Here is a 27,195-nt window from a genome sequence, read left to right on the forward strand (position 1 = left end):
CTCACCCGCGGTGAGTTGCAGGTGCCTGCAATATAAAAATCACTCATTCAACCAGTTTGAATAGCATAGGCCAAAAGGCATAAACCAAATTAGCATTGGCCAGCATAGGCCAAAGGTCAACCACTTTTTTCGAATTTCTAAAATCCTCCATTTTAATCCGATTGACTTGAAATTTTAATTGGATTTTCATTTCAGCTAGCTGAATTCAACAACCAACTATTTTTGAGATCAACATCGGCCAAAAGGTCAACATAGGCCAAAATTCAACAACCATTTCGTATTTCTAAAATCCTCTATTTTAATAGACCAATAAAACAATGTGTATCACTTGGAATTGAAATTTTACCTAAAATACACATGTACTACGAGAGATTCAAGGAAAATGGAAACAACATGGCGGCCATCTTGAAATTAAAGATGATGGATGCCAATCTTTATGCAATTGATCCCATTGGATTCAGAGACCATGAAAACATGGGGTAAGACACTGGAACTGTGGTGTTATCGCTCATAGTATAGAAGTTATTGAGGGAAATAGGTCACAGAGGGCGGTCAAGTTGAAATTCAATATGGCGGCCACCAGGGGTTCTGAATTTTTGGGCGCCCTTCAGGAAAACAATTGTATAGGTCCATACTAGATCTGTGCCAAATTTGGTGCTTTCCTGAAAAAATGAACGATACGCCCTATTTTTCGGTCTTAACTGCCGAAGTACAAGGCTTTCATCCGCAGCTCAATGGAATACTGTTCTCCCCTATGGGCCGGTGCTCCTGCCTCACATCCAGCTTGGCTTCACGCTCTTGAAACCAAAGCTTTCAGAATCATTGGAATCTCCCGCGATGAAGCTATCTCCGAGGGCCTTTCACTCACTCACCGCAGGCAGGTAGGTGGTGTTTCTGTCTTCTACCGACTCCTCCCCGGTCTTGCTCCCCCAGCTCTATCTGTGGTCTGTCCCCCAAATATTACTACAGGTCGCACAAGATCTGCAAGCAACCCTCTTATGGTTAAACTGCCGAAATCTAGGCTCTCTGCTCACCTTCACTCTTTCATTCCTCTTTTCTCCCGCCTCTGGAACAAACTCCCACACTCCCTTCAATCCCACTGCTCCCTCCAGGTCTTTAAAACAGCTGTCCACCACCATCTCTTATCTTCCCCCATCCAAAACCTTGATCTTTTCTACCCCTGCTAATTCACCCCAGATCCACTTTTTTTGAAATTCAAACTTCTTTCCTGGAAGTCCTTGCAGTGTCCATGTGTTTTATACCTCTCCCACCCCCCACTTCCCATGCCCCCCCCCAAGCCCTCTCCCTCCCACAGATCTCTCGATGTCCCTGCTCTCAAATGTTGTATTTGTGTCCTTCCCCCTCTCTCCCATCTTGTCTACCGCTCCCCTTATTATATGTTTTATGTGACGGTTTGTCTTTCTGTGTGATTAATGTTAGCTCTTTCACGAGCCTCGATCTTGTATACAACAACAACAACAAAAAAAGACCCAGAGGAACCAAAAGACCCTTAAGACATAAAAGCCCCTGAAAACCACGAAGAACCAACATACCCTGAAGACACCGAAGACCCAAAACACCCCAAAGACCCAAAATACCCTCACAGGCCCAGAGGATCCAAAAGACCCCAAAAACCCAAATGGCCCCGAAGACCCATAATACCCAAAAAACAATGAAGACCCAAAAGACCCTAAAGACCCAAAAGACACCGAATACCCAAAACACCCTGAAGACTCAAAACACCACAAAGACCCAAAACATCCTGAAGACCCAAAACACCCTGAAGACCCAAATACCCTTAAATACACTGAAGACCCCGAAGACCCTTAAAGACCCAGAGGCACCAAAAGACCCAAAATATCCCGAAGGCCCGACCCACCATCACCACCATTAACCCCCACCCACCATTCCCGCCATCCCTCACTCCCTGAGAAAACAGACATGGTCAAAGATGCCTACCCTCTGAAACGACGCGTGCGAGTCATGCTCGTATATGCAGTTCAGCATCTAAAAAGGCTGTGATGAATATTCCTTTAACACTCTACCGAAACACGTCCTCATTTTATTGTTCCCCAATTCTTTCATTGTACACCGCACCTTTCCTACGCCATCTCCAGGCGCTGCATAACGTCATTGCCGGGCACCGAAGGGGGCTCGGCAATGACGCACGTTGAAAGGGAGTACTCAGTTTTCACTCTGGTTGTTTTCTTGTTTTTTTTCGTTTCCTTTCTTGTTTGTCCGGGCGATATCTCAGCCATCCTTTGAGCTAGGAAGCTGAAATTTCGGCACAATAGTGAGCAAGTACTTTGACAAAAACACTATTTTTTGTTTTTGATTAATCAATTCATTGAGGAGTTATTTAATTATTAGCTATTAATTAAGTACTTTTCCATTTCCTTTCCCTTCTGGCCATTATCTCAGGCACCTTTTGAGTTAGGAAGCTGATATTTGGACATGTCAATGACCAAGTAATTTGGCTGCAAAGGCTATTTTTGATTTATTGATTAATCAATTAATCAATTATTTATTTAATTATTCGATTAATGACTAATGTTTTTTTTAAATTACAGATTCTGATGACATGGTGGTGGTTTATTTGTTCTATTAGCGAATTGATGTATTATTTCATTTTTTAATGATTATTATTTATTTATTTTCATTATTAATTATTTATATATTTTATTTCTCATTTGGGCAATATCTCAGGCACCTTTTGAGCTAGGAAGCTGAAATTTGGACATGGCAATGACCAAGTGATTTGGCTGTAAAGGGTATTTTTGATTTATTGATTAATCAATTAATCGATTAATTATTTATTGATTAATCAATTAATTATTTAATTTTGTTATGAATGACCTATTTACTTAAATTTCTAAAAGTTACATCTTCGGATGAAGCATTAGTGGTTAGTTGTGCTATTAGCCAATTGAGTAAGAAAATATTTTATGATAATCTTTTATTGATTTTAATCATGCAATTAATCAATCAAATATTGTGCACCTCTCCCTTCAAATACAGTCTCTATGAGATGCACGGCGGTATTGGTGGGTGAAGTTCTTTAAAAGTGGAATTCAAGTGGAAAATTAGCAAAATTCATCTAATAAAGCTTTCAAGCCACAGAGCTCACAAAATGTTGGTTGATGCTTTCATAGCTAGAACCAATATGGGGGAGTTCCGACCATGAGGTTCGAATCAACGTTCAACATTTTTTTTATACATAGTATCGATATATAATCAAAGCAGATCACCCAAGATGTAAAAAATGTGATCCTATGTAAAAAGAAAATTTTCCAGATATAAATCTAGCAAATACTGTCTGTTCCCTCAGTGCAGAAAAAAAGGCCTGAAACAAAATGTCAGCTTAAGATCCCCACAATGGGAAAGTGAGCTGACCAATAAAAAGCCTTTTTTGTTTTTTTCATGATAAGCACCCCGTTAATCATCTTCAAACGGGGTGTTTTCATTTACCCAAATACACAGCTTTCATTCACGCACTCATTTGGAGGTCCCTTAATATGCATGCAAAGTTTTGGGTCGCTAGGTTTCATGGTTTTGAAGTTATGGAGGTCACACACACTTATTATTATAGATAAAACTTTTACCATTACCAAAGATACCAACATACCACCTTAAAGGAGAATGGAAACGACCAAAACAACTTTGCAGATTTCGAAACATAAACATATCTTAAACACTTCTATTGAGTTCATTTCACAAATATCTTCGCGGTTTTATTAGAACTTGTCAAAATATCACCGAACAAGCAAAATCAGTTTTGTCAAAACCGCAAACCGGAAATGACGTTTGCGAAGTAACCCAGTTTTTCGTTCTTAAAGCCTTGTTGGCTTCGTGACGATCAGAACATCGCTTTGTTTTCGTTACGATCAGTTGGAATCATGCCCAGTCGTTGTGTGGCTGCTGGTTGTTCTAATTGTCCAAGTGAAACTGTCTCCGTTTTCAAATTCCCGAAGGATGTTAAGCTGAGAGATATTTGGACGAAACAAGTTCAGAGACACACGGGCGAAGTGGATGCCAACTTCATCGTCGGTGTTGTGCAGCGAACATTTTGAGCGCCACTGTTTCAATGAAATCCCACAACTTAAAGCAAGTTTGGGATTTGCTGTACAACATAAACGGGTGCTCATTCCCTCAGCTGTACCGTCTATTTTCGTTCGTTCGGCAGAGAAACCAGATAAAAAGACGCGCAAATCGAAAGCTGCAGAAAAACTAGCAACGAAAAGGGTGAGTTGTGTGGCTTCTGTTTGTTTATATTTGACATTTGGTGACCTATATTCGAAATTTCTATCACTACATGCAGGTGAAATTGTGGTTTGTGATACATATTATTTATTTATTCACAGGAAGTTTCATCACTTCTCAAAGTAGCACAACCTGCTGCTACAACTTCTACATGTGATCAGAGCCAGGCACCTGCTGATTGTGGGGCTGTGTCCAGTGAGGTTCGTCACTTTGTTACAAATAATAGCCACAGCATAATTCTTGTTTTTGCAATTTTCTAGCGAAGTAATCGCATAACTAATGAAATATGTATGGTTTATTTCCAGGTTCAGTCAACAGAGACATCTCTTCAGCCTTGCACCAGACGACACGTGCGTGTTCAGGTGTCACAAACCAAGCTCGGCACTCTTAAACATAAAGGTATTACTTGCTGTATTATTATTAATATGCTTTTTCTGATTCTATTACTTTTCACTTGTTAATTGTTTGTTAATTGTTTTGATGTTTAATGTTTGCTGATGACTTCCAGGTTCTCAAACTGATGTGCTCAGCCATGTGTCACACATTGGCACACAGAATGAGCCACTGCCAGGCCACTGTGTAACATGTGGCCATCAAAATGATGCTGTGGCAGCTGCTGGAAGAGATGTCGGCTGTGACAGCCATGAACCTCTTGATGAGAGTGATAACGACTACCTGCCTTCATCTGCTGACGAGACTGACGACAGTTGCAGCTCCGAGCAACAGACTCCTGAGACAAACAATGTCCTCGACGACACAAAGTATATAGTCTTCTGGAGCAGATTGCTGCGACTTTTCAAGTTGGTGCGCTGCAGCTGGTGTGGAGAGACGGGTCTCAAGGTGGATCATAACACAAACGGCACCATGTTGCTGGTGCATTTTCAATGTGGTGTATGTTCTCTGACAACAGAGTGGAAGAGTCAGCCTTATATAGGCAAGTCACTCGCTGGCAATATCATTTTGTCAGCTGGCATTCTCATATCAGGTGCTGTACCAAGCAAGGTACTCAAGGTTCTCCACCATATGAGAGTGGCAGGAATTTCATCGAGAACTTTCTCACGACACCAGAACATGATGCTTTTTCCTGCCATAAAACACGTTTGGTTGGAGAACAGAAAGTGGATGGCCAGCATCATCAATCACATGTACTGGTGCGCCAGCGCCACACCCCCAGGACAGCCAGACACCATCACTGCAAAGTGGGCATCCATCCTCAACCACCTTGTCAATATTCATGTCCATGATAACCCTCATTTCCCTTCATGTGCACATGCTCCACTGGTTTGGAGAGAAGCCAGAAAACAGTGGTTCCATCCATGTGAGTGATAAATGTTAATGTTATTGTCATAAGATTCTTGACTAAGTTTCATTTCGTGTTAAATATTCACATGTCATGCTTGTTGCAGGTACTCCAGCAATGGTGAAGCTGGAGAAACTTGTGCGTAGCCCTGCTCTGCTGAAGGACATGAGACAGCTGTCTGGTCAAGAGCAAACCTCCTCTCTCGAGGCCTTCCACAGCCTCCTCAATCACTTTGCACCCAAGATGTATTCCTTCTCCTACCATGGTCAACTGAGCAGGTATTTTTTTAAATCATTTATTGATTTAGAAAGTTATAGATTCTTGCGTGACTTACACACATCCCAAATTATTTATGTTATGATTTTTACGAGAATGCTGGTCGAGAACAGCAGAGGACTGCGGCAGGACAGGCACGATATGCCATCAACTTTCCAAAGTGGAGGAAGGGAGAGTATTCTGTGAAGAAGATTTTGAAAGACCCTACATATGGTACAAATTTCAATAATATTCTCCAAAGTATGCTCTATTCACTGAAGAAACAACACTGCATGATTACACATTTGGTTAAAATTTTTATTTCATGGAAGAACGTTATATTGCAACAGACATTTATCTTGCACAGTATTATTCTCATGTTTGTGATTGCAGAGTACGTGAGAGAGATCATGGAGGTAGTTGTTGCACAGTGCACAACATCAGCAAAAGACAGACAGACACCAAACATTGATCAACCGCCTGCGCTGTGTGCTGGTGTCAGCCGTCCAGCCAAGGATGAAGCTGTCGCTCTGCTCCAGAGCCGCTTTGCAGCCTCTAATTCTTCTGCTGTGGATGTTTGAATCCCACGTAGTCTGCAGCTGGGAAATGATGACGTATTTTGTTGACCACACATGACGGCAATGGCACACGATTGTCTCTTCCGAGATGACCCCCAACACGAGCGGACAAACTGACGATACGCTACAAATCTGTATCTCCTGAAACACAATTTCCAGCCGTTAGAAATCTCTTATTAGTGTTACATCTTGTGGAAATGCGTATGTTTTTGCTTATATTTACATTATGCTACCAGCATGCCAGTAGGTGATAAGGGTAGATGGTTAAAATGTTACTTTCTAAGTCAATTCTTATAATCTCCGAGAATTTCTGTTGGTCAAACAAATTGTCGAACCTGTTTACATCCGGTCTGTGGAAATCCCTTGCCGAGTATTTGCTCAAATACTTTGCCAAACCCATGTGACGTCACGAAGGCTTTATTTTTTTTTCATCCCGAATTGCCTTTTAGCTTTCTATACCGCCAGACTTTTAATGAAAAGATACATATTTTATCATGATCTACTGTTAACAAGAATTATTTAAATGATCTAAAATAATGTCGGTAGCACTTAAAATGCATAAATGTACATATGTGTTTGAATTTACATTTTAACCCTCGGGGGCCCTAAGGGCCGATCAATTGGCGCACAGCACAGCTTATTGCATCAGCCCTCGGGCCCAGAGGGTTAAATATAGTTTGGAGATGATGTGTAGAACTTACTCATGTTGGCTTCTTTGTGATGGCCCGTGCTTTCCATGATGGTCAATGTAGGCGTAGTTAGCTGTTCGCAGCACATATGTGTCCAAACAGCATGGTGCAAAACCAGGGTGGTTGATAATGCATGAAAGTACTCCAGCGTTTTCCATTTCCTCTCTAACTTTAGGTATCTCCCTGCAGCACTTGCACTCATTCACCTGTGGCATGGCCTCACAATTACCACAACTGCATCTGTCTAGAAACGATAAGTATTTGCATATGTATGTCTGTTCTTACTAGTACATGAACACTACAACTGATACACCTGCCGTGCTGCACTTAGTCAATAAAGTCGTATTTCGTTTCTGTGTTTCTATCCATTTCTTGCCTCACGGCACCGAACATTAATTAAATATTAGTTATGTATTCCATTGACCAGAAAAAGAAACTTTTTCAAAAAAAAAGAGACATAAAAATGAATACCATTCAGTATTTTGGAGGCGCCCGAGATCAAAATCGATCGCCATTGTGTCTGTGTCCGACGATTTCTCTTCTTCACTCTCTAGACGGTATGGTTCGAATCTGTATGGGAGAATCGAGTGTGATTCCCCAAGTTTATTAACTTTCTCTTCATTTTCCGCATCAGATTGGTCAGAAATATCGCTGATATCCAGACTGACGCAACTATCGGAGTCGGTGTCTGCCATTGTTTACTATTGCGCAGTCACATCAGCTTCCTCCGATGACGTCACAATGATGATGATAGTCATCACCAGATGCTGGCCGGAGCGAGCGAAATCGTCTGCTATTGGCATTTAAAACTCGGATATCTCACGATTCACGCATGCTAGAGCAACAATTTTTGCGTCAAACTTAATCTTTTTTGTTGCTACAATTAATTAATCTTAAGCATTTGATGTCTATACTCATGTCCGTTCTCCTTTAAATTTATTATTTTGTACACTTCACCAACCATCTCCACAAACACTGCACACTCAACTTTGAATTTCTTATTTATGAAATACATTTTTACGATCTCCACGACCAATAAACAACTTTGAACGAATACGTATATGTATATTTATTTATTTATTTATTTATTTCCAGACAGTTTCCTTTCTCCACTGTCTACATATATGAATATATAACTTGTTGTTCTAGTTGTTTGTTTGTTATAGCTGTTTTCCTTGGCCGACTTGGCCATTTCTATTGCAAAGTCCTGAAGTACATCAGTGGTTTATCGACCTGAAGTACATGAGAGGTTTCTTTCTTTTTCAAGACACTTCAAATTGTTGTATTTGCTATGCTCAATTTTTGTGCGATGGTTCTAATTTAATTATTTGGTTATTTCAGCTTCCAAATTGCTTGCTTTTCTTTCATAGACAGTTCTCTGGTCTTCATGTTGGTTTATTCCTGCTGACTCCAAAGGCAGACTCCCAAGGCAAAATCAAAGGCAAAAACCAAGACTAGACATTCACAGCTCTTTTATGTGTGAACAATCAATGCAAAAAGAAACACCTCTCAATCATTTGTTCGAATACTTATCTTACCTAAAATGGGGGGACTGAACGTAAAAAGTGCTATTGTTCTACAATGGTCAAACACATATACACTACATGACCAAAAGGATACGGACACCCCTTCTAATTACTGGATTCTGCTATATCAGCCGCACTCATTGCTGACAGGTATATATAATCAAATACACAGCCATGCAATCTCCATAGACAAACATTAGCAGTAGAATGGGCCATACTGAAGAGCTCAGTGACTTTCAACGTGGCACCGTCAAAGGATGCCACCTTTCCAATAAGTCAGTTCGTCAAATTTCTGCCCTGCTTGAGCTGCCCCGGTCAACTGTAAGTGCTGTTATTGTGAATTGGAAACGTCTAGGAACAACAACAACTTAGCCGCGAAGTGGTGGGCCACACAAGCTCACAGAACGGGACAGCCGAGTGCTGAAGCACGTAGCACGTAAAAATCGTCTGTCCTCAGTTGCAGCACTCAATACCACATTGCAAACTGCCTTTGGAAGCAATGTCAGCACAACAACTGTTTGTCAGGAGCTTCATGAAATGGGTTTCCATGGGTGAGCAGCTGCACACAAGCCAAAGATCACCATGCGCAATGCCAAGCATCGGCTGGAATGGTGTAAACCTCACCGCCATTGGACTCTGGAGCAGTGGAAACACGTTCTCTGGACGGATGAATCACGCTTCACCATCTAGCAGTCCGACAGACGAATCTGGGTTTGGCGGATGCCAGGAGAAAGCTACCTGCCCAAATGCATAGTGCCAACTGTAAAGTTTGGTGGAGGAGGAATAATGGTCTGGGGCTGTTTTTCATGATTCAGGCTAGGCCCATTAGTTCCAGTCAAGGGAAATATTAAAGCTACAGCATACAATGACATTCTAGACGATTGTGTGCTTCCAACTTTGTGGTAACAGTTTGGGGAAGGCCCTTTCCTGTTTCAGCAAGACAATGGCCCCATGCACAAAGCAAGGTACAAACAGAAATGGTTTTGTCGAGATCGGTGTGGAAGAACTTGGCTGGTCTGTTCAGAGCCCTGACCTCAACCCCATCGAACACCTATGGGATGAATTGGAATGCTGACTGCGAGCCAGGCCTAATCGCTCTACATCAGTGCCTGACCTCAGGAATGCTCTTGTGGCTGAATGGAAGCAAATGACTGAATGAATGAATGATCGTTTTAAGGCCATTTTCCCTGCTAGAGCGGGGGTTAGCCTTGCGGGCCCCATGACAATCATGGTTCCCTGTTTGAGGCAATGTTTTTATGGCCGGATGCCCTTCCTGACGCCAACCTTTGGTCGCCTCTTACCATGCACAGGGATATGGTGTACCTATTCTAAACCGGGGTACACACCGGGATCATTCATCCCAGCAAGCTGGTAATCAATTTGCCGACCTCGGAAGGATGACAGGATGAGTCAACCCCCCTGGTGTTAATTTAGCGATCAACCAGGATTCGAACCCAGGATCCAAGGATCCCAAGCCGGCACCCTAACCGCTAAGCCAACACCAGGGCTTTTTTTTTGCTGCTATAACTTTTGCTGCTATAACAGCCTCCACTCTTCGGGGAAGGCTTTCCACTAGATGTTGGAACATTGCTGTGGGGATGGAAGCAAATCCCCACAGCAATGTTCCAACATCTAGTGGAAAGCCTTCCCAGAAGAGTGGAGGCTGTTATAGCAGCAAAAGTGGGACCAACTCCATATTAATGCCCATGATTTTGGAATGAGATGTGTGATGTTCAGGTGTCCGCATACTTTTGGTCATGTAGTGTATATATTGCAAATGGTGGGAGTGCAAATGGTGCAACATGAGGTGATGAGATCGAAAGAGAGAAGAGTGGAGAAGGAGATCGATGGGGGAGAGGTGTTGTTTGTCAAAGAGGGCCAAGTGGTCAGAGGTGGAAAGAGGAGGAGGTGGAAAGCAAGAGGGCTGTCACATGTTTGTGATTGGCAGGTGGTGGCAGACCTAAAGCCACAATTGGTAGTCCCAGAAGAGATCTGTGTGACAAGATTGTGGCCTGACATTGTCATCTGGTCAGGTGCAACAAGACAGGTCATCTTAGGGGAATTGTCTGTACCTTGGGAAGAGAACATGGAGGAGGTGCACGAGAGGAAGAGAGGAAAGTACAGTGAGCTGGAGGCAGAGTGTTGGGATAAGGGTTGGCGAGTTTCTTGTCAGCCATTTGAGGTGGGGTGTAGAGGGTATATTGGCAATTCCTTTTCTGCATTTCTTGCTCGGATTGGAGTTTGTGGTACAGAAAGAAGGAGAATGTGTGACAGAGTGGCCCAGGTTGCCTTGAAAGGCTCACTTTGGATTTGGAGGAAGTTTATTGAGGCACGTCGAACGGTGGAGGGTTGAGGTTGTGGTTCATTTCAGCCTAAAGGGGCAGGGACTGAGCATGGAAAAGAAAAGGAGATGTGTGAAGTGTGTGTGTGTGTGTGTGTGTGTGTGTGTGTGTGTGTGTGTGTGTGTGTGTGTGTGTGTGTGTGTGTGTGTGTGTGTGTGTGTGTGTGTGTGTGTGTGTGTGTGTGTTGCAGGATTGGGTGTGGTTTTGCATGAAGGTGTTTTTGTTTGAGTGGTGCATGTTGTGAGGGTAGGTGGTCGGTTGGTTAGGTGTGATTTTTTTGGGGTGTGTGAGTGAGTGGGTGAGGGGCTATGGATTCTGGGAATGGATGTGGTTTTGTTGTTGTATTCTTTGTTCTCACTGGCTGGGGGTGGGCTTATGTACGCATCCAGGTGTAGTTGCTGCATGTGGATGTGTACGTGCCCCTGCTGGCCCACCTTATGTGCCCCTGCATCTGAAATCTAAATTTCTTGAGGAAAAAGCAATAATAACAAATTTGACTTCACTGTTCCAATACTTATGGAGGGCACTGTATATTCACCTGGTTGTTTAGTTGGTGATTTGCATGTAAAATATACACATCTCATTTTAAGGTGTGGTTGGGGGTGTGTCCTCGATGAGTATTTTCATCCTTGTTCATTTTATTTTCCCTCATTGTACCTTATTATTTATCATTACCTTTAAATAATAACATCGGCATCGTTCAGGAGAAACAGAGTGATATTGAGAAAAGAGAGCAATGAAAATAACGACGTCACAACCATAATTTCTCCATCTTTGTGACTTCAGACAGGGAAAACAACTTCAAAAGATGATGTGGAATTTCCACAAGTGTTTGTTAAAGAACCAAGTGGAAGGTGAGAGAGAGTTTGTGATGAACTTGAAAACTGGGTTAAGATCGAATCGTCACTGCGAGTAAATGACGTCATGCATTCTTCCGAAATGACGTAACAAAACTGATATACCTGCTTTGCCTCCTGGTTGGTTGTCTGATCGTTGTCCAGATTGAACGCATCGTCCTCACGAGAGGTAAGGGATGTATGGTTCTGTTACAGGATTGTGAAATAAATAACAAAGTATGTTTTGTTTTAATTTGAAATGTTGATAACCATGTTTGTTGCATCATAAAGGAGAAGATACATTTATAAATAATTATGACCACATTATTTAAATATTTTTTTCCAGAGTCTTTTTGAAAAGATCTCTTTTCCAAGTGGAAATAATCCACAAAGTTGGGAATGTCAAACTCGGTGGTGTAATGGAGCGTCGGCTCTGAGTCTGGGAGGTGGGAAGTTCAAACCCCGTCCGGGTCATACAAAGAGTTTGTAATTGGTACGAGCTGCTTCCTTTCTTGGCGCTCAGCATTTAAAGGGACAGAGCATGGACAACGCTGGGAAGGCAATGGCAAACCACCCAGTATAACCTACACCAATAATCTGTTCCGGCATCACCCATGCTCTGTAAAACGTATGGGACACAAATCAAAAAAGTGGGAAATCTTACATTGGTGTAAATCCGTGTCAAGATTGATTAACATCTGATTCCTCACACAAGAAAGTTCATAATTGGTTGGGAAATCGATTGGAGTGTGTGAGGGTGTGGGACAGTGCTATTAGTCCCCTACCGGTGTACACCGGAGGGGACTATAGGTTTGCACGCCGTCCCTCCGTCCGTCAGTCCGTCAGTCCGTCACGCAAAGAACAGCTTTCCGGACTTTTTTTTCTAAACTCTTAATGCTAATGATTTCAAACTTGGCACATCGTTTCCTCATGATAAGTTACAGGTGAAGTTCGAACTTCACGACGTTTCGATCATTTTTGACAAAGTTATGGCACTTTGAACTTTGGTAATTCTGATAATTCTGATGCTCCTTCACTCAGTGCCATTTTAAGTTTTAATTTCCTTTCGTAACCAATTTCTCTGCAATAATAGGTCCGATTGAGATAAATTTTACACCCTATCATGGACTCGGTCTGTAGAATATTATAATGGTAATTATGACGTCACAGGTCACGTGGTTCAGTCGCCATATTGTTTTTCGTGAAAACACGAAAACCCGTTTTTCTCTGCAACGGCTGAACAGATCGAGGCCAACTTTGCAGGCAGAATCGCATACCCATGACGAACAAAAAAGTCAACGAGCATGACGTCATGCGTCACATCGTTTCAGAGTTATGACTTTTTTAAGCATGAACCTTTAAAACCGAGCTCCTCCCTCATTTTTGATCCAATCGAGGGGAAACTTCACAGATCTGTTCAGCACTAAAATGTCCTTTTGGAATTTGCGATAGGGCACGTGGTTTGGCAGATATCGTTAATTAAACGAAATTTTTCTTTTTTTAATGGATATCTCTTGAATCGCTAGTACCTCAGACCGTGAGTTGGTAATAATTTATATAATTCACACAGTGCAATACGTGCAGGCTGCTCCACGGAGCGACCTTGCGGGCTTATCAACGAGGCACGAGGGTGACACACGTGTCTCAGCATTCCTCAGATCAAGTTTGAAAACCATCATCAACCGTGCATACATTTGCATATTCGATCATTTTTGACAAAGTTATGGCACTTTGAACTTTGGTAGGGGACATGTATTGCAGCGCAATACTCAGAATGCTTGTTAAACTATGTAAGTGTCAATGGCAGTTTTTCTGGTTTTCCTTGTTTGTGTTTCTTTTTTTAAATTTATTTTTCCATTTGGTTCCTGAGGCTGATTTATAACTCACTGTTTATGCCAAATGTCTCCTTCACTCAACTTGTACATGAGGATCACACAAGGCCTAACACAAGGAACTTCAACATAGGAGGAGTCCATGAGGCCCATCAAGCCTGCACAATCGTGCAAACATCCTTGTACCACTCGACCTATCTACCACTTAGAGTCATTGCCTCAGTAGTCGTTCATTTGGTTGTTGTGGACAATAATTCAGAAGCAATGGAGGTCACGATCTATTCCCAACCTGGGGGAATGCCACTTGTTTTCCAGCTCTCTGAGTTTTTGTTTCTCACACTTAATTTAGTGAAAATACCAAGGAGTGTGAAAACGAATCTTCACAGATTGTGACGTGGCAGGTACATGGACATTCAACAAGGTGCTAACAACAGAGTTGTAGCGGTCAGCATAGTCATTAACACTGCCAGTGAAAGCTGCAGTGAGATCTCTGTTCATTACATCTTTTGTAAACAATACTCTGTTCATTGCCCTCATGTTTCGCAAGACATATTGATGAACAATTAACTGAGGTTTGTGCAAATATATGTCACAAGTAATCCCAGAAACGTCCGAAATACCTGGAACGACTTGAAGGTCAGAAAATATTTTACTGTGGGTGTTGCAGCAAAATATCTTCAATTGGCCTGCAATCTCACATTCATCAGGAACCAATCTCCTTGTGCTATTAATCAAAACACCCACACTTCTCTTAACCTCTTATGTACTTAAATAATGCCTGTTATTATGTTTAACATTTGCCATATACTTTTCATATCTCCCATATAAACCACATTGTCAGTTTGTGTGTTTGTACAGATGTCTGTCCCCCTTCATAAGGGAAGGTTTTAAAGGCCAATCTTTTAACAACAATATGTGTTCACTGGGGTCTGTTTTTGAAGAAAAAACAAACTCAAAAAGCATTTTCCATAAAAGATTAATTATGTCTCTTCTACAAGAATTGTAGACGGTGGCTTGCACAATGAGACTCAAGGGTGGTGTACAAAAGTGTTATTTTAAACAATGAATACAAGGCGTGCAGAGCAAAACGAATGTTCATTTTCGTCCGTATGATGTTTAATACGTAAAAAGATGCAAGTACACCTTGCCACGAGGCCGAGGCTTCAGACGTTGGCACGCTCATGAGGCTGCACCACTGAATAAACTGTTCCAACCCATCATTTTTGATGGGCTTTTATACTCGAACATCATAAATGCCTTCTGCTTTTCATTGATAGCATTAATTCCCTCTCTGCTCTCCCACCCTGTTCTCTCTGCCTCTGGATTATATTTAACACCATCCATATTTGCTCTTTGAAGGTTGCCCTTTTCTCGAATGCTGACTTACCTCGAGTGAGCTTCTCCAAATCAACAGGACCCAGCTCTCTCCTCATTCCCTGTAAGTTTGCCTTCCTTAAATCCAACAGCCTGAGTCTACTATCCTGAACTCCAACACTCAACAGTATAGATGCACACACCATCTTGTGGTTACTTTTCATAAATGATCTTCTCCCTCCTCCTTTTTATTTTTTATATTCATGGTCAAGGCTCGTGGAAGAGCAAGAACACTGAACGGATCATGATGCAACAGAACAAAAAGCACAGCACAAAGAGGGGGATACACAAACAGCAGGGCTGAAGGGGAAAATGGAAAGAGACTCGGACAGACACTGGGAGGTGGGGAGGAAAGAGGGAGTAGGGGAGTATGCATGCAGTGGACAAGATGGATAGTAAAAGTCTTTTTGGTTTTTGAAGCAAGCTGGGGGAATGGTATGACATTGAAGAGACAGAAACGGCAAAATTGAGAGGATGGGGGGTGGGGCTACGGAGAAGGTACCTCAAAAACTAGATGATTTTGCTCCCAGCTATCCAATATGTAGGCCTGAGCTACCTGAAAACCAATTCGACAATATAGACAGGAAGGTACGATTTACCATGAGAAAGATTGATGAAAACACAAACAGCAACGCAGGGATGAAAATATCACAGAAAAACACAACAGATACAGTTTGGAAATCTTCGTGTTGATTGAGAGGGGAGGAGCACTGGAGCAGCCACAAATTTAACTGAGATATCAGGCAATCTAAAGCTGGAAAATAACTTCTACCTCCTCCACAATACTGGAATGGAATCATTATTTTATGAGCCAAGACTTTGCAGACAAAAAAAAAGAGGTCGAAATCCTGTACCTGTGTCTGGACAAATTTATCTGAAAGGTCATCCCACAAAGTAGTTCAAATTAATCTGCACAAAACATTTCACAAATATTTTCATTGTTGCAACTACAAACAGTATGATAATTTGTCCTTGCTACTTTTTGATTAGATTTTCGTGAAAATCCAGACCTGGATCCAGATCTGAGAATGTTTCAAGTGATTCTTCACCACTGAGAGAAAGGGCCAAATCTAAATAGCATTGTATCGCAAAAAATAAGGATGGATTTGGACAACTTGAAGGACAGGTTGAGTTTGTGTCAAAGACGCATCGAGACAATTTTGTTGAAAATCCAGATCTGGATTTGAGAATTTTCTGAAGGATTCTTCACCATTGAGAGATGTGGCCAAAATGACATATTGTGCACTGTTACATGATGTTTCTAAAAGATGAGGACAGATTATAACAAAACTTGGTCGAAGAATGGGGTAGGTGGCAATAACAAGCCAATGAGATTTTGGTTCATGTTCAGATGCAGATCCGGCCTATCAATGGAATACAAAACACAAACTTTTCAGCCTGGCGGAGGTGTGCACTCCACCGAGAACCGAGTTCCGCCACCACCGAAGGCGGAAGGAGATTGTTTTCACCCCTGTCTGTCTGTCTGTCGATGAGCAGGATATTTCAAGAAGGTATGGACGGAATGAGACAAAACTTGCTGGATAGGTTGCGTGTGTGACAAGGACGAATTGATGAGATTTTGATGAAGATCCGGATCCGAGAAGTTTTTGAGTGATTCTTCACTATTTAATGTTGAGGCCAAAAACCATGGATAGCATGATGCCTCAAGAAAGTTATGCATGCATGCATTCCAAGTAATGCTCGGGAAAAGTTCATATACAGTGAAGGGGTACCAGTTCCCTTGATTGTACCTCTCAAATTGCTTATTGTATGGAAATCAAGGGAGGCGAAATGTGCCCCTCCGCTTTTGTGGGATCGTTTCTCTGGATGCAACTTCAACATGGCGACTGAAAATTCGTTTCTTCGCTTCTACTGGACGAAATTGCCTGCAAATTTCAGAAGTAAATGCTTTGTACGTTGAGGTAATATGTTCCAACTTTCAGCAATGTCCATTAAGCATTCTTGAGTTTTATTAAGAAAACCCTCGAATTCACGTTGCTGTCAGTCCGTCCATCCGTCTGTCCGCCCAAAATGCGTTGGCACTCATATGTCAAAGGCTATACATGGAAACAAGCAGAAACAAGGTCTGGCGAGCAGGGTGGATGAGGAAGGCACTCAAAATGCAGGTCCTCGATTGTTGCAGCTTCAGTGCGGGCAGTATGGGGCCGAGCATTGTCATGCTGCAGCAAAACGCTGGTAGTGAGTAGTCCACGACTTTTTGATCTGATTGCTTGTTTCAGATTATTTTTAAAGAGATCGCAGTATAATGAACTGGAGACTGTGGTCCCTCTGGGCAAGTAATGCTCTGCAAGTGGACGTCGGCTATCCCAGAAAAGCGTCAGCATCACTTTTCCAGCGGACGGCTGTGTGCGGAATTTTTTGGGCTTTGGTGAAGTTGAATGGCGCCACTCTTTGCTTGCCCTCTTCGTTTCTGGCTGAAAGTAGTGGACCGAGCTTTCATCCCCAGTCACTACGTGCTGTAAGAAGGCGTCGCCTTCTGTTTCATATAGTCGCACAAGTTCTTCACATGCCTCCACTCGCCGTTTTTTCAGTTCGGGTGTGAGTTGTCTGGACACCCACCTTGCAGACACTTTGCAGAATCCCAGCGCGTTGTGAATGATATGGTGTGCTGAACCATGGCTAATGTTCAATTCGGAGACCACTTCGTCCAGCGTAATGCCATGGTTTTCCCTTCGCACGCGCTCAACTCCTGCAACCATTTCTGGTGTGTTGGCTGTGTGAGGCTGGCATGAGCGAGCAGCGTCTGCCACACTGGACACCCCTCTTTTAAATTTCCTGTCCCAGTTGTACACCTGCTGCAGTGATAAACATGTGTCACCATATAGCATTCTCATTCTGGGATGGATTTCACTGGGATTCATACCCTCACTTCCCAAGAAACGAATGACAGAACGTTGCTCCTCCTTGGTGCATGCTCCTAAGGGAGCCGCCATCTTGGAACTGTTCCACTGACGTCAATATGCTCAATGTTGCCAGATCGAAAACAGGCTAAAACATGAATCTTACCCATAGATATAACATATGTCGTCTACAACTACACAGATTACATTCTCGAATTTATATCGCCATTTTAAAGTTACTTATTGACTCGCCCTCGTATTTTGTGTTGTTGTTGCTTTTGTAATGAGAAGCAGCTTTGGAAAAACGCCATGATAAAGTTATCTTAACATGGATATACACCTCAACACACAACCTCCTTGATGGGGAAACCACCCTTGGGGTGTGGGGGAAGTTAAATAGCTCCAACCTCCATCGTGCGACTCTTAGTCTTCCTGTCAAGTTTGGTTGCGATTGGATAAGGACCGTATTCGTATATTTGTAGTACGAGTACACCCACTCACTACGGGAGCAGCAGGAAGGGTCATTCCACTTTGGGGTATATAGATTACAGTCAATCTATGGTTGGGTCTCAAGAACTTTGGGTGTGTGTCCATTTACCAATTTTATTCTGGAGAGATTGACATTTGCTTGAAGCATTCGGGCAAGCACTCCTTTCAAAACCGTTAAGGAACGGCTGGCTTGGCAAGCACAAGCTAGCTGCTTGGTAAATGGGCACAACCCGGCTTCCTTCCTTTATTTCTTGTTAAACAGCAGGAGCGAGTTTCAAAAGTTTGCTGCGAAAAACGCCATGTTAGCGGCAGGAAGAGTCACGTTATTAACCCAACCCTTGTGGGGTATATAGAGGACAGTAGATCTTCGTTCAGTTCGATAAGTAAAAAAACCTACCTCATGGAGGTTGAGATTCCTCCAAATTTCTTTATTTAGTGTTATAAACATCATTAGCGAATGTTAAAAAAGCTAATAATGCGTGTTTGTGGTTTATAATATTGTTGCGGTTTTTAGAACCCTCCACTTTGTAAATATTTGTAATAATCCCTTATAAATAATCCCCTGTAAATATTCCCATTTTTGTGTAAAGGTCAAAGGTGAACACCCTAGTTAGGCCACAAGCAACACATAGAACACCATAAATCTTCTTTAGTTATTTCATTAGTATGAGTTCTAGTTAAGGATCTGTTCCCAATAGTTTGAATCTGTGTGGCATTAATCAAATAAGATAGGCCCCATTTCGCTCATTTTGCACTCTCTCTCTACAAATTATCACGTGGCTGGGTTAGCAGCGTTCGCTGCATTGAGCCGTCATCACTGCCTTAGCGCTCGCTCCAAACGCCATCACGCACGCGGTCAAGCTTGGAGAAGAAGGGGGCGGAGCGCCAAGAACGAGGTGTGGCCACGTCAACTCACCACCAGGGCGTGGCCGGTAAGCCCCAACCAGCCAACCAGGGCTGATGTAATCTGACCGACGGGCGTGGCCTGGCGGAGCGCAGAGTGATTTCACAGCGCGTTATATAAGCGCAAGTGCGAGGACTGCTTTCAGATCTGCGCAGGGGACCATCGCTTGTAAAGAACGGTGCCACGGACTCCTTGCTTATTGTAAAAGGACTGCGCGGAGGTCGGGTGAGCGAGCACATTGCATTGTTAACGGACTGATCAGGGAGCACTCCATTTGATACGGACATTGAGTTTTCGGGAGAGAGAGAGCGTTTGGCACGATATATGTACGCGTGCCAAAACACCACATTCCAGCCCCTCGCAGATGTAAGGTCCGGTCATGCGCCAACAACACGCGAAGCTGCCTGGCGTTCTTCGCCCGCGGACCCAGAGCCTGGACCGGATCCCATCGCCTGGACCTTTCTGCCTGCTATTCCCCATTCGTGCAAGTGTGTTTGTTCTGTCCTGGGAGTGTTATATAAGACTGTATAACGTTGCCCTCTGTCCTTTTATTTCCTCTGCTTGTACATTCTACCTTCTTTCATTTCCTCTTCGGGGTTCGTGTACGTAATAAATAAATATTTGTTCTCCTTTCACTTTGGTTTCCTCTCGTCCGATCACTTTCATCCTGTCCCCAATTGAATACCTGTGGCATGATATAGGAACCGCTTAGAATCGGGTTTAGAATGCCGCTAACGGCTCGAGCTTCGGATTGCAAAAACCGCTCGGCAATATTCCATCTTGTCTGTGGCTCGGGCAGGAGTATCGCCCTGCTTCCGACCGGAAGGAGCGCAATATCTTCTAAAGGACTGGGGGGACGGCCAGCTTAAAGGACAAGGGGATTAACCCCCCCCCTTTATAAGGGGAGCGCCGACCCCCAGATCCGCAACAATTGGTGTCCGGGAGTGGGATTTGACCCGAACCAATTTTTTTTAATCCATCTAAAAAATTTGGTCAAAAAATTAGGAGCGGCCAAAATTATTTTTAACAATCAAATTTATATCGTGCCATGGATGGTCAAGGCGATCGGATGCTGGTGGGGGAGATAGAAGAGGAAGAGTTAGAGTCGACCCAGGACCCCAGGGAACAATTGGGGGTAATGGAAGAGGGGGTTGAAGAAGGTGCGGTAGTGGGGGTTGCAGGTGCGCAAAATGGCGGCGCCTCGCACGTGATCACGGCAGCACAAAATGGCGGCGCCTTGCACATGGTGGCAGGGGCTGCGCCTGCTGTGCATATGGGAGGGATGATTATGCAGGACCTCATTGCGCAGCTGCAGGCAGCCGTACAAATGGGGTTGGGAAACCAAATTGAGGGATTAAAAAATTATTTGGGAAGCCAAATTGGGGAATTGAGGAATGATATGGGAAGCCAAATTGGGGGGCTAGAAGCCAAATTTGGGGGGCTAGGAAGCAAATTGGAGGGCATAAATGGCCAAGCCAAATAAATTAACAAGGGGTTGGCGAGGGGGCAGGCCCGGTATGTTGCAAGAGAGTATGAGAGAGAGAGGGACCGCAGGTCGAGCGGGAGTTGCACACGGGTGCACGACGAGGTAGCGTGACTCGAGGAGCGTGGGTTGAGCGAGGCAGAGCAGAGCGCGGTTAAAATGACCGGGATAGAAATCGTGACCCGGGGTATGGGGAAGCCGGCGACCGATGAAGTAGAATTTTTTTTAATAGAGCCAATGGTCATCGAGGGAAAGGAAAAAGAAATCGAATCAATCGAAGCAATAGTGGAAATTGGGTTGGAAGAGACGCCGGACTTAGAAAAGCACTCGTTGGAGGAAGGAATGGAAATGGCTCAAAGTCTGTATTCGCATCCTGATGCCGTGCTTGCTAATCCTTATAAAGATTTGCAGGTGTGTGTGGAGAGGAGGATCCCAAAGGTGAGTCAGGCTGTATATTGTGCGGGGAGATTTTGCAGGAGAATGTTTGGCGCGAGAGGGTTTTTCACGCGCTTGGGATCGAGATGCCACCCGGGCGTTTGTGGAGGGTCCCTTGTGAGTGGTGTGAGTGGAAATGGCGTGCGTGTGCGAACGGCGCCGAAGCGCGAGTGTGATACCGAGTGCGAGGAAGAATGCACAGCAGAGTGTGATAGTGGGAGTGATTGCGATACAGAGGGTGAGTTGGTTGTGGCGGGTGTGCGAGAACGCACACCTGAGTTGGTTGTGGCACGTGTGCGGGAGGGCACATCGGAGCGCGTGAGTGGGTATGTGCAAGAGTGCACACCCATGAGTGTTACAGAGGACGTAACGGAGGAGAGGTGTGGAACGGAGTGTGTGATGATAGAGTGTGCGAGGAGAATGGGTGCGCAAGAATGTGCGCAAGAGTGTGTGGTGAGCGTTATGAGTAGACCTGAGTATGGAGCGAAAGAGAATGCACGAGCAAGTACAGTGGTAGAATGCGTGGGATGTACGAGCGGCGTTGGAGCGCCGGGTTTGGTGAGTGTAAAAGGGGTTGCGTATGCGTGCGAGCATGTAAGGAAAGCATCGACGTTGACCGGGACAGCATTTAGGCTGACAGATAGCCGACGTGAGCCCTCGGTCCGTGGTGCTCTTTGTGTGCTGCGGGAACCGGCGGGGATCGGTGTCGCATTGCTCCTGCTCGGGGCGTCATGCACGATTCGGGCCGGGCCCCGCCCTGCACGGTCGAATCCGCGCTTTGCCAGGCAAAGTGACTGGCCCGGTTCGAGGGGAGGTATGAGGGGTCGGAGCAGCGCCCCCTTGTGGTGGTGGCGTTCCGGCCAGGCAAGGCTGGCCCATCGCGCTTGGGAGCGAAAGGCCCTGCGTAGGGATGGTGCCTTGAACCTTGGCCCGACAAAACCTCCTCCCCTGAATCCTAATGCCGGACGGACCCAACCTGCAGGCGACAAACCACCCGTATGCATTGCTCGGCTTTGCGAAGCCGAGCTTTAATGATGTAATGATGCACCGAGAGGCTCGTAGTTTAATGGACTGATGGTCATAGTGATAGTGACGGCGAATGGTAGCTTTACCATTCACCTCACATTCTTGGGGGCACATGAGCTTTAGTTTTATGGGGATTGGCTGTGAAAACTAGCCCGGGAGGGTTAGGTTATAATGTTAGGGTTTAGAAATGACCATAGGTAACTGTAGATTTAAGTAGCGACATCATACCTGTAGAGGGGATGTAGAGAGATTAGTTGGATAATAACGACGAGGGAGTGCATAGTGTAAGGGAAGACGGGGAGCATGGGTTTCAGAAGGGAGTAGATAGCTTAGATGATGCTATGTGTTTGGAGTGAGAGTGATGAAATGAGAAATTGAACGTGAGTATTTGTGGTGAGCATGATGATTGGCATGATATTGAGTGAATGGTCCTGGAGGAAAGGAGGGTGCAAGTGCCACCAGGTGTGCAAGTGCCACCAGGTGTGCAAGTGAAGTACAGAGGAAAGGAGTGAATGGAGTATGGAATAAATGGTCTGGAATGAATGGAGTACGGAATGGATGGTGTGGAGTGAGTAGTGTGGAATACGTGGAGTGGAGTGTATGGTGCGAAAGGGTGAGTGGTGACAGGATGGACCCCTTCATGAGTACCCGGGGAGGGTAGTTTAAAATTAGGTAGAGGGAGTAGGTAAATTGTGGTTGGATATTGGCATCTGTGGTGAGAGTAGTTGCACAGGAGTGTTGTGTTGGGTGCATTAGTAGAGTAAATTGGCTGGGCGTGTGGCCTGTTAGTGTGTGTGATTAAATGGGCACTCCGCCACTGTTAGTCTGTCGGCCAGGTGAGGCCGCAGGTAGGCTCTGGGAGCCAGTAGTGTTCAATGGGGCCCAAGGATCCGGAGGACGGACCTGGGTAGCCGGACGCCAGAGAGGGCGGTAAGGGGTGAGAGCGCCAGAGGGCCTTCCCCAGGTAGGTTAGAGTAAGGAGCAGGTAAGCTCGGGAGGCAACTACAGTGGCGGAGGTGTGCAGGTGAGCGGACCTGCTGGGAGCGCCACACGACCCAGCCTTGAAATTGTGCGAGGGCACAGGGAGTAGAATCGGGGGAGTGAGACCCCAAATTGGTGAGCACCACAGTTTGGTCAATGGGAATTGGTTTTTAGAACCACATAGAGTAAAAATGGCTAATGGTTTGGCAGGGAAAGACCCCGGGTAGTTTAAAGTGTGTTAAAGTCATTTAGAAGGTAGTTAGGATTGAAATTCTCTTTGCACCATCCACATCCACTCACCAAGGTGACAGGACTCCACACCACCGGTTTGTGCAAATGTCTGGAATGTAAGATGCATCATGACGTGGGGGTGACATTGTGCTTGTGATTCCATCTCTTCCTCCTTAGGAGGGATTGATGAAAAATTGGGCTTGATGGCAAATTTGGGTTAGAGGGATTGATGATGAATTTGGTATTAGGGGAGATATGGGGAAGACAAGACAGTGGAGATGGATTTGTAAATTGTGTAAATACGGGGTAGGGGCAAGGGTAGCTTAGGTGACAGGGGGGAACATACGCTAGGGACGAGCTTTCTCCACTTGTTCTCCAGCTCACCTCACTCTGCATTGCCTTGTTTTAATGTGTACTCTTGCGGCCTTGCCCCGCTGCTTGCTTGTCCTCCTTCCCCCACTCACGGATTTGTTCATTTTGGGCCCGGGGGGAGTGCGCAGGTGTTCGCAGTTGTGTGCCCGCACCCTCGCTGCTGCCTGCCTGGACCGGTACCCCACTTATGGACTGCACGTCTTGCGGCCTAGCACCATATGGACCGCATGTCTGTGGCCGAGCGCCACTCATGGACTCCACGTTTTGGGGCCTGGCACCTCTGCTGGGGACCGGCCATTGTGGCCAGTGGAGATCTTGCTTGCGGACCACGGTTGAGGTGGCACCTAAGCCATGCAGGTGGACCACCCTTAGTTGGCCCCTGCTGGCCATAATTTAAAAAGTGGACGCGTTTTGTGCACTTTTATTTTTAAATAGACAGCAAGCAGGAAAACATAAAGAACCAGCGGCCCAGCAGAGAAGACGTCACAAGGCATCGTTATTATTATTTGAAATGTATGACTGTGCACTGGATGGTGCTTTTGGTGCTTTTTGCATATTGGTGCTTATTGGTGCTGGTGGTATCGGTGCAGTGCAGTGCGTGCCTTTCCTCTTTTCAAAAGTTCTTCTTTTGTTTCCCAAATGACAGGTCCTGGGTTCACGTGTAAATACCAAGTAGTCTTTGTAAATAATGCTCCCCACCGTCAATGTTTAGCTTGAAAATTAATTCCGTAATTCGGTTATTCTGTGGGCGTGAGTCTGCTAGATAGAATGCAACGCAGCAGGCGGGACATACTTAGTTGTTTTAAAATGTCGCACTCAGGGTGAAGTTAATAGTAGAGGGTTACCACACTTGAGTGTCACACTAAGTTAAAGTTTTTCAGGCTGGGCCGGCCCTGGAGGAAATTAGGGTGCTGTGTTGCGGTTTTTAGAACCCTCCACTTTGTAAATATTTGCAATAATCCTTTATAAATAATCCCCTGTAAATATTCCTATTTTTGTGTAAAGGTCAAAGGTCGCACCCGAGTTAGGCCACGAGCAACACGGAGAACACCATAGGATCTGCTTTAGTTATTTCATTAGTATGTGTTCTAGTTAAGGATCTGTTCCCAATAGTTTGAATCTGCGTTGCATTAATCAAATAAGATAGGCCCCATTTCGCTCATTTTGCACTCTCTCTCTCCAAATTATCACGTGGCTGGGTTAGCAGCGTTCGCTGCATTGGGCCATCATCGCTGCCTTAGCCCTCGCTCCAAACGCCATCACGCACATGGTCAAGCTTGGAGAAGAAGGGGGCGGAGCGCCAAGAACGAGGTGTGGCCACGTCAACTCACCACCAGGGCGTGGCCGGTAAGCCCCCACCAGCCAACCAGGGCTGATGTAATCTAACCGACGGGCGTGGCCTGGCGGAGCACGGAGTGAATTCACAGCGCGTTATATAAGCGCAAGCGCGATGACTGCTTTCAGATCTGCGCAGGGGACCATCGCTTGTAAAGAACGGTGCCACGGACTCCTTGCTTATTGTAAAAGGACTGCGCGGAGGTCGGGTGAGCGAGCACATAGCATTGTTAACGGACTGATCCGGGAGCGCTCCATTTGATACGGACATTGAGTTTTCGGGAGAGAGAGATCGTTTGGCACGACATATGTACGTGGCATTCCAGCCCCTCGCAGATGTAAGGTCCAGTCGTGTGCCAACGACACGCGAAGCTGCCTGCCGTTCTTCGCCCACGGACCCGGAGCCTGGGCCGGATCCCATCAACTAGACCTTTCTGCCTGCTATTCCCCATTCGTGTAAGTGTGTTTGTTCTGTCCTGGGAGTGTTATATAAGACTGTATAAGGTTGCCCTGTGTCCTTTTATTTCCTCTGCTTGTACATTCTACCTTCTTTCATTTCCTCTTCGGGGTTCGTGTACGTAATAAATAAATATTTGTTCTCCTTTCACTTTGGTTTCCTCTCATCCGATTGCTTTCGTCATGTCATGTCCCCAATTGAATACCTGTGGCACGATATAGGAACCACTTAGAATCAGGTTTAGACTGCCGCTAACAGCTCGAGCTTCGGATTGCAAAAACCGCTTGGCAATATTCCATCTTGTCCGTGGCTCGTGCAGGAGTATCGCCCTGCTTCCGACCGGAAGGAGCGCGATATCTTCTAAAGGACTGGGGGGGGGGCAGCTTAAAGGACAAGGGGATTAACCCCCCCCTTGATAAGGGGAGCGCCGACCCCCAGATCCACAACAATATATATACTTCTGGTGGAGGCCGTTGGCCCGTTGCTCCCACGGAAATGCCATGATAAACACTATGGGGAGTTGGAATATTATTAGTGTTAATATTGTTTTGTAATATCATTAATATTAAGCTACTTGTACCCTACTGCAAAGCCGCAATGAGCCGGCGAAGCCAACGCCTCTTGCCACTATTTTACCCATCACTATGGCATCAGTAGGTTAGGTAGTTGGTAGTGGGTAGGTGTAGTAGGTACCGTACCTAGTTCAAAATGACACCATTTGCATTCTGGATGAGCTTAAAATTAATAAAATTTCCTTCTTCATTAATTTGGTGAATTCCGTCTCAACTTCCGATATTTCCGGCCGTGAAAAACTATCCCCTGCGGCCGCGAGATTTCTAAAAAATCATTCTTCGTCAATTTTAGTATATTTGACGCCGTTTTCAGCCTCCAAAACGCAGTCATAAGCTTTTTTGAAATATTTTTTCAAATTCTCGAATCTCATTGGTTCCGGTGATTGGTGACGATTTTCGTTGAAGATAACCAGGGCCCCGTGCGTGCCCGGGGAACGAGGTTGGTCTTAAAGTATTTTAATTACAAATTAGAGGTGCATATGAATGTGAATCAAACAAAGACGGGTGAAACAAACTCCTATTGAACTTTTTCTCAATTTTTTATGCATACTTCCGCATCCGCAAGATGGCGGCCTCCACGGAGCGATTTGGTTTTTGAAATATTTTTTCAAATGCTCGTATCTCATTGGTTCCGGTGTTTGGTGACGATTTTCGTTGAAGATAACCAGGGCCCATTCGGGCCCGGGGAATGAGGTTGGTTTTAAAGTATTTTAATTACAAATTAGAGGTGCATAAGATTGTGAATCAAAAAAAGATGGGTGAAACAAACTCCGATTGAACTTTTTCGCAATTTTTTATGCATACTTCCGCATCTGCAAGATGGTGGCATCCATGGAGCGACTTGGTGAGTCAAAGCTTCGAAATTCTCAAAGGATTCAGCAAAATCTGGCTTTTCAACATAATACGTATGCGTTCATTCACAACACCGGCTTTGCCGGCTATTATCGTTAGTTTTGTTGTTTGAAGCGGCCTTGGGAAAACGCCATGATAAAGCTAACTTACCATGGATATACACCTCAACATGCAACCCCATTGACGGCAATGGGGGGGGGGGGGG

At 44.7% G+C, this 27,195-nt stretch overlaps 2 protein-coding genes across 4 annotated transcripts in view; both read left to right on the forward strand.

The window, feature by feature from the left end:
- Positions 1–3,230: 3,230 nt before the first annotated feature.
- Positions 3,231–7,922, forward strand: LOC137415328 (uncharacterized). Of its 3 annotated transcripts, none has more exons than XM_078770087.1 (7): positions 3,231–4,242; positions 4,362–4,460; positions 4,566–4,659; positions 4,769–5,578; positions 5,667–5,838; positions 5,932–6,049; positions 6,209–7,922. In XM_078770087.1, the coding sequence occupies exons 1-6, from the start codon at positions 4,030–4,032 to the stop codon at positions 6,020–6,022; spliced, it is 1,479 nt and encodes a 492-aa protein (XP_078626213.1). In that variant the 5' UTR covers positions 3,231–4,029; the 3' UTR covers positions 6,023–6,049; positions 6,209–7,922. The 3 variants fall into 3 exon arrangements, with proteins under 3 accessions (XP_078626213.1, XP_078626214.1, XP_078626212.1); XM_078770088.1 differs by having other exon boundaries at positions 5,950–6,049; XM_078770086.1 differs by having other exon boundaries at positions 5,667–6,049.
- A 4,032-nt stretch (positions 7,923–11,954) lies between these two features.
- LOC144889528 (tripartite motif-containing protein 14-like) overlaps positions 11,955–27,195 on the forward strand; it is a 64,286-nt gene continuing 49,045 nt past the window's right edge. The window contains exons 1-2 of the mRNA XM_078770136.1: positions 11,955–11,976; positions 14,978–15,056. The gene's annotated coding sequence lies outside the window, so the exon portion shown is untranslated. The remainder of the gene's footprint in view (positions 11,977–14,977; positions 15,057–27,195) is intronic.

This window comes from Myxine glutinosa, chromosome 1 (assembly GCF_964187855.1).
Source record: "Myxine glutinosa chromosome 1, kmMyxGlut1.1, whole genome shotgun sequence".
Taxonomy (NCBI): Eukaryota; Metazoa; Chordata; class Myxini; order Myxiniformes; family Myxinidae; genus Myxine; species Myxine glutinosa.